The 7,154-nt window shown below is 46.7% G+C and overlaps 1 protein-coding gene across 1 annotated transcript; it reads right to left on the reverse strand.

Moving 5' to 3' along the window:
* Positions 1-34: 34 nt before the first annotated feature.
* LOC131209482 (nucleoporin Nup188) lies at positions 35-6,665 on the reverse strand. Its single transcript, XM_058202563.1, has 6 exons — positions 6,568-6,665; positions 6,256-6,475; positions 2,193-6,185; positions 1,840-2,127; positions 1,307-1,693; positions 35-1,096 (listed from the first exon to the last, which is right to left on the reverse strand). Exons 1-6 carry the CDS (start codon positions 6,591-6,593, stop codon positions 146-148), a joined length of 5,865 nt encoding a protein of 1,954 aa, XP_058058546.1. The 5' UTR covers positions 6,594-6,665; the 3' UTR covers positions 35-145.
* Between the last annotated feature and the right edge of the window lie 489 nt (positions 6,666-7,154).

A 7,154-nucleotide genomic window follows, 5' to 3' on the forward strand; every position in this document is an offset into this window, starting at 1 on the left:
GTATATCAGTATCAGTAAACATAATCAGTTTGAGTTTTATTAATTCATGATGGAAAGCTTTACACTTGCGAGCGCAACAATTCTGGCTAATCAGAATGTACAATGGGCATATATTGAATCGAATTTATGCTCATCTGCTATGGGTTCAGTTTTCACTTTGTCCTACAATCAGTAGCACATTTGAGAGAAGATGAAGATAATCTTCCTCTACCATTTGCACATACGAAAGGCCAGTAAATTGCGGTTCATGTGGTTCGTAATACACTGGCTCGTCTTCCGGTTCAACGTAAGCGATACTATTTGCTGGCTCCTCGTCCTGATCGTCGTCAAACATAACGCGCTTAACTGAGGTGGAAGGTGGTGACGGTTTAAGGATTCCCTTCAGAACGGGCGTTGATTCGCCTTCGGGCAATTCTGGTGACTCTTGATGACGCTTTTGCAGGTGCATTTTTCGTACGACATTGATACGCATCGATTGCTGCGTAGACGACAACCGTTTGTTCGACTTAGTGGTGCCGCTTTTCGATCTATCCGTCGACGAAGTGCCACGTCGTCGTTCGTCGGTATCGTCATCTTGGTCATCGTAATCGATGTCGGATGAGTTGGTCACTTCGTTGGAAATCGGTACTACACCGTGCTTCTTGCGTGCCAGATTACTTTTGGCATCCTTCAGAATGCGACGCTTCACGAAATCATGGAAGATCAGCAGTTCCGTGCTGAGTTCTCGCTTGATAAGCTGTTTCTCCCGCTGGGATAAATTGACGTCTTTCAATGCCAGCAGACTCTGGGCTGCAAGCAGCGTTAGGACGAATTCGAGACCGTAGATGCAAAGTTTAGTGTCTAGATGTGTCAGCAGCTCGTTGGACAAGGTTATGGCGTTGGAGGATGTGTAGCTGGACACGCTGGTCATGGAGAGGGTTTTTGCGAACTGGGACCTCTTGCCGCGACCCGTAGTACTGCCGTGACTAGTGAGCCCGGATCGATTGGCACCGGTGATTAGACTTTCTGCTGCCGAATCGTCCATTCCGTCCCCCTGATGGTGTTTGATGCTTGCTGGTAATTCATTTAGAGCTGTTTCACTAAACGCATGATGTTGCTTTACAAAAGATAAATGATGTAAAATTATAGGAATTAATTTAATTCAATTTCGTTGTGCCAATATACCAGGCAGTCACTACAAGCGTTTGGTTATAACTAAGCAAAAAGATCAGTGCAAGCAATAAACTAAACCAAGTTCTCCAACAAATAGATACAAGAAAGAGGGATTAAATTATCCGTTCTATAAAATTAGATCACGGTAGCTTACCAGATTAAGAACCTTCGTGAAGATGCATGCTGCCTGTAACAGGGAACCAAAGCTGAGCTGTGAAAAGTTGTCTGTGCTGATTTTCGGAGCTCCGAACTGAATTTCCACCAGCGGTCGAAACGTGCTTGGTGCGAACTCGACATCACAGAGCAGCATAAGGAGGGTTGGACTGAATGCTAGCAATGCCTTCGTACAGAGTATCACAATCTCGATCAGATTGTTCATTGCTTTGACCAGCTCGTCTGATGCATCGATCGTGCTGGGATCAATGTCAAGTTCTGTTACTAGGAATCCACTGCTATCTCCGCTTCCAGTTATAAGTCGTTTTAAAATTTTCGGGCGATAAAGCAGCGAGATGGCGTAGTCCATCAGATACTGTGTGCAGCGCTGTTAAAGGTTGAAGAAAGCAATGTCGGAAACAAATTACCATTTGTACGCTAACGCTAAGCCTTATTTATATTACTCGTAGTTGTACTATCAGATTTTGAATTTATGATAAAGATGGATAAACTCTTCCCACCAATTCTTCTTACCATCAAATGAAGCAAACTTTGGCTGTGTTCCAAGCGCCATTGCTTTTCATACGCGACCATCGTGCTAACCAATTGGAGTGTTTCGTTTATCAGCAAATATGCACTCGGCTCCAGCGACTGTTTAGCAAGTAGCAGTGAATCCATCAGATACTCTTCGTGAATTCCGATGAAAAATATGGCTTCGCGTAGGAAACGATGTCCATGTCGGCTGAGCAGCAGCCGTACCAGCCGTATACCGCGCGAGTAAATAGGCCACCAGTCTTGCGTTTGCCATTGCTGTTCGGTTCCCTGTGAAGTAAATGCATTGCACATAGAGCATAGAAAAACTCGAATGAGTTCGGTCTCATACTTACACTACTCACCACGTAGGGACGTTGCAGAAGCTCCTTTGGTGGCAACAACTTCAGCCACAGATAGTCTCCCACATCACAGTACAGCAGCTCTTCGGAACAACGGCTTTCCGCGAGCAGAATCAGCAAATCCATGAGCTCGACCACCAACTTCCGGTGTTCATATTCAGGCAACACCGTCCCAGTTATGCTGAGAAGCCGCTGGAAAAGCTTTCCCTTGACGAACCAACTGACCCACCGAGTTGTAAACTGTGCCGATGGGACTGCCACATGCTGATCGAAGCTGATAGTCAACTGTTTCAACAGATTGATCGCCAGTAGCAAAGAATTGTACAGCTTCCCACCGGTCTTGTCGCTCGCAGAACGATCCTTCCAACCGGGCGATTTGGCGAGCATCTCGAGAGTGCTAATTTCTTCAGCCGCTATGTCCACCGCCGAACGTGTTAACTCCACAGCAATTGTGCCGTTTTCCATCCAGCGATCGGATTGGAATTCGACCGTTTTGATGGCGATCACCAAAATGGCTTCTTTGGCCCGCTGATGAATGTCCGCATACGAGACCGATAAACGGCTGAGCAAGGTTTCCATCTGACGGAGCATCTGATCGTCCCGAGTCGTATCCGACGTATACTTGTTTTCAAAATCAGACAAAACGATCAAATACAATTCGGCTAGTACGATCAGTGGTCGCATATCATGGATCTCCTCTATCCGATCCACCAGCACCGATAGGCAGCGTTCAGCAAGGAATGCTTTACACCGATCTGGCAGTACAACACCCGGTTCTCGTTTACGAATCACTAATACCAGCAGATCCTTAAAGGACTGTAGCCTTCCCAGCCAGTCTGGCGTTTCTTGTACCTTTTCTTCGAAGCACACAGTGAGGGCACTCGTGGAGCTCTCATTGCTGTCCGTGTTATTTGAATTCGTCTGTTGCTCATCACTGGCGGATGGGAGATCGAACACAATGTTTACCCATCGTTCAAACACATCCACTTTCTGAATGAAACGCTCAAACACTTTCAACAGCTCAGCGTCCATCTTTACGTTGGACACAGAGTTCACGCGGAACAGTTCAATGCCGAGAATGTTGAAGAGTTGACTGTACGCACGGATATTTCCGGCAACATGCTCACCGAACAGAGGATTGCAGAGTGAAGGCCAAAACGACGGTTTCTGCATTTGTTTCTGTACCAAAGCCTGCATATTATTTTTCCACAGAGCGTGAAATAGTGACATTAGGCGGGACAACAGTGGGCTGGCTAGTTTGCTCGGCTCATTCATGATCGCTTCGAGAAACTCTTCCATGTAGGTCGGTATGCCATCGTTGATCATCGTCCTGGGTCGTGTTTTACCCGCGCCGATTACATCCTTCGGTCCGAGCACCAGCCGTCGGTCGCGATTGGCGTAGTTCACCTTGAAGAATGCCTCCGTTAGACCTGGCTGCTTGTGAACGCAAGCTTCGACCAACTCTAGCACGGCCAGCTTCAAGTCCTCGCTCTCGATATCATCATGTAACCGCTCGAGAAACGTATGCCGTATCTGATCCGCTTCCATGTCCAAGCAAGCCAGTAGTGACATTCGAAACTCGATTGCAAAGCGACGCAACAATCGGCAGGAAAGAATAGGCAATCGTGGATTGAAAATGTTGCTCATATAGCCCGTCACCATCGGAATGATGCGCAGCGTGTCACGTTGCTTTGGTTGCGTGTATATCGCTGATTCGAGCGGCGACAGATCGTACTCCTGTATATGTCGCTTGAGGCGCAAGATCTGCATCAGAATCGTCATCGAGTACTGTATCATCAAGTTGAGCTGCTGCTCTGGTACCATCATCCAGTTCGTTTCCCGCTCCATCACTGCTTGCAGATAACCGTTACCCAGTCCTACAATCCTTAGCAAAACCATGCCGTTATCACGGTTGAGCAAACTGAACACGCAAACATCACGCAGAGTACGACGTGCAGGATCGCTGCACAACTGCTTTTCGCCGAGCTGCAGAATTTCGTAGATGTACTGTACCACAAACACCAACACGCGATATCGATCAGTTCCGGTTTCATATCGCCAATTGTTTGCATGCGGGAGCACTTCCCGCAGCAGAAAGATAGTACCGGGAAGTTCCACTCCGAACACATTGTCTCGGCCGAGCTTGGTGTACGTTTTCAGTAAGTTAAAGTATGCCATTAGAATCGGATAGGAACCGGCGATGCGCTCCACGTTCATCAGATAGTAACCGATCAGACTGGAATCGTAGCTTGCACCATTTGCGTACTCCTTATAGGATAGGGTTGCATTGTTGACCGTCGGGAGAATGTTAAGATTCATAATGCGCGTGTATATCTCCTGCTCGAACAGTGGCACCAACGCTGCGCAAACGTTAAGGCACTGCACGAGCAGATCGATCGGTGGGTTGGGAACGGATTTGAACTTGAGCAACACATCGAAGACCATCTCCGTCGGGTGTACCATCTCAGCTGAGATGTCAAGTGGTTGTTGAATGCGCTTCACGGCCACCGCTAGATATTTTAGCCCCGTGGCAATTCGCAGTACACGTTCCTGGCTAAGTGTGCTCGTGGCTTGTGCGTCGAACAGCAGCTCGTTGATCTCGTGATGTAAAGCACTGAAGAAATTGTAACGCGTCCGGAAATGAACGTAGGTCTTTCTGTGAGAGTGGACGTCATTTACAATTAACTTCGTTCCCCGAGGCATGGTAAATTCAATCTTGTTCGAGGGAGTGTAATCACTGCACAGGACGAATTCATCGTCCAGCCCTGTAGCCGATTTGCGCCACATGTACTGAGCATTCGTGTCGTTATAGAGCTCGGTGTAGACCGGAAGATTTTCCAACAGTCGCTGGATGTAAGCGTTTTGCGTGGAACCGGCCGAAGCCAGGGCGAATGCTACTTTCGAGAGAGGCAAGAATTCCACGGGAAATTGCTCTACGCAGATGTTGAACAGCGCACGTATCGGGTGGTCTTCGGTTTTGCAAAACTCTGTCGCTATGGTGGGAGATGTAAGTAGTTCGCTGACCAGATCGAATATTTTGCCGTGATGCGCTATAGACTCACGCGCATCGAACAGTTGGCAAAGAAAACCAATGTGGTTGAAAATTGACTTTCGCACTATCTTTGCCGGAAGGCTGTTATCCTTGAACATCGGATGCGACACGAGCCCGTGGAGGTATTCGAACACACCGAGTTTGATGGCCCGCGAACCTAACTGCTGGTAGCGACGAGTCACGTCCTCATCTTCGACACTGTGCTGTAGACGGAAGTTGAACAACATCCATACCAGCAGAAGGGGTCCATGCTCGGGAAACTGTTGCAGTGCTGTTATTGGGCCGTCGAGCGCGTTCACCACCTTTTCGATCCAGTTTGTATCATCAAATTTTTCTGACAGGTCGAGTGTCCGAAAGACGAGCGCCAACTCGTTGTACGTAATGCGTTTGACCAGTTCGGCGTGAATCTCTGTCGCAACGTCTACGTATTCTTGCTGGCGCCCGAAAGAATGCTCTCGAAACAAACCAAACAACTCATCTAACTCGCCAGGATTGATGCCGCTATAATGGACGATTAACAGTAGGATTTGCAGCACTTCACTCGTCTCGCGTAACCTTCGCTCCGCGCAGGCTACTTTGGTTTGCGTGTGGAAAGCATCGTTTGGAAGTGTTTTGTGCGTCACGAGTGGATCGGCAATCAGATGCTTGAGCTGCGCAAGGTACGATTTGCGAAGGGCAGGTAAACCGATTCTTTCGACTACCTCGCGATACTCGCGCGAATAAGGATGACTGCCGGAGTGAAAGTAATTCAGTAGATTTTTAACCACCTTCAGTTGCACCATGCGCTCGATCGTGTGATACACCCAAATGTCGTGCAATAGCTTTACCATCGACGTTTCGGTCGATATGTACTCCGCCAGCGCCGTCGCAGCCCCGCGATACTCGTTCACCAGGTAGAAGCAGAGAATTTGCCAAGACTGGATAGCGTCAATGTCCTGTCGGGGAGCGGGAAAAAAAGGAATCGGTTAGATTCGTTCCCCACCTCTCGTCTGTGTTGATTCTCACCAAATACTGGTGAAGTTTGTTGGCAAACGGTTGGAGCTTTAACTGATTTCTATCTTTGATCAGCTTCTGAAGTTTATCTTCCGATTCTTTGCTGGGCTTTTTATAATGGAGGATGCCGTCCACGAGCTCTTTGGACACCTGCAGCAGCTTGCATTTCACTTCCGAATTCGGGGTTCCGTAATGTATTCCTGAAACAAACTGCCACAGCTTCCTCCACTGTCTGCACGGATACAATTTTCAGGTTATGTGAACATAAACAAACCAATCTGATGGGGCTAGAAAACCTCGTTAAACAATTTATCGTAAACTTACATCACATCCATATTGATATCCTCCATCGGAAACTCTGTGAGTCGAAACAAAATAGCACAAATAATTTGGAAAAGACGTTACTTTATGGACATTTATAGAAAATTTAGGCGACGAAATCGCAACAACCACACGAAGCGGCAACTGAAATGTTATGCTGATTGCGACCTTGCCGCTCAATGATGTTGACAGTTGCAATGATAGGGATGGCCAAGTCTTTACTCTAAGTCTCTAGTTTTAGAGTAAAAATGTTGAAATTCGTTATACATAACACAGAAGCATTAACATAAACATAAACAAACAAAATAAATAAATTTGAATACAAAAATTGTAATTGTTAAACATGCGCCTTTTCCGTCCCTTTATCATAAAAGACACTGGAATAACGAATATAGATCTAAAAAAAAACAACTGCTTACTAACTAACAACTGCTTACTAAAACAATCTTGATAGCTTACCTATGGCGAATGATGGCTTGATTGTAAAAATGAAGAATTAGAAAAAAGACTATAAAATACAAACAAATCTATTAACCTTGGTCAAGTTAGGTGGCCGAAGGAAGCAAAAATCCAAAACAAGGTCAGCTGCT

This window comes from Anopheles bellator, chromosome 1, assembly GCF_943735745.2.
Source record: "Anopheles bellator chromosome 1, idAnoBellAS_SP24_06.2, whole genome shotgun sequence".
NCBI classification, from domain to species: Eukaryota; Metazoa; Arthropoda; class Insecta; order Diptera; family Culicidae; genus Anopheles; species Anopheles bellator.

What these genes read in the sequence shown, in the direction of transcription:
- LOC131209482 (XM_058202563.1), bottom strand. Translation starts at nt 6,593, where the DNA reads ATGGAGGATATCAATATGGATGTGAT. An exon ending in ACAAACTTCACCAGTATTTG is followed by an intron (nt 6,186 to 6,255) that starts GTGAGAATCAAC and finishes GCTCCCCGACAG; the next exon opens with GACATTGACGCTATCCAGTC. An exon ending in GTCCCTACGTGGTGAGTAGT is followed by an intron (nt 2,128 to 2,192) that starts GTAAGTATGAGA and finishes TTTACTTCACAG; the next exon opens with GGAACCGAACAGCAATGGCA.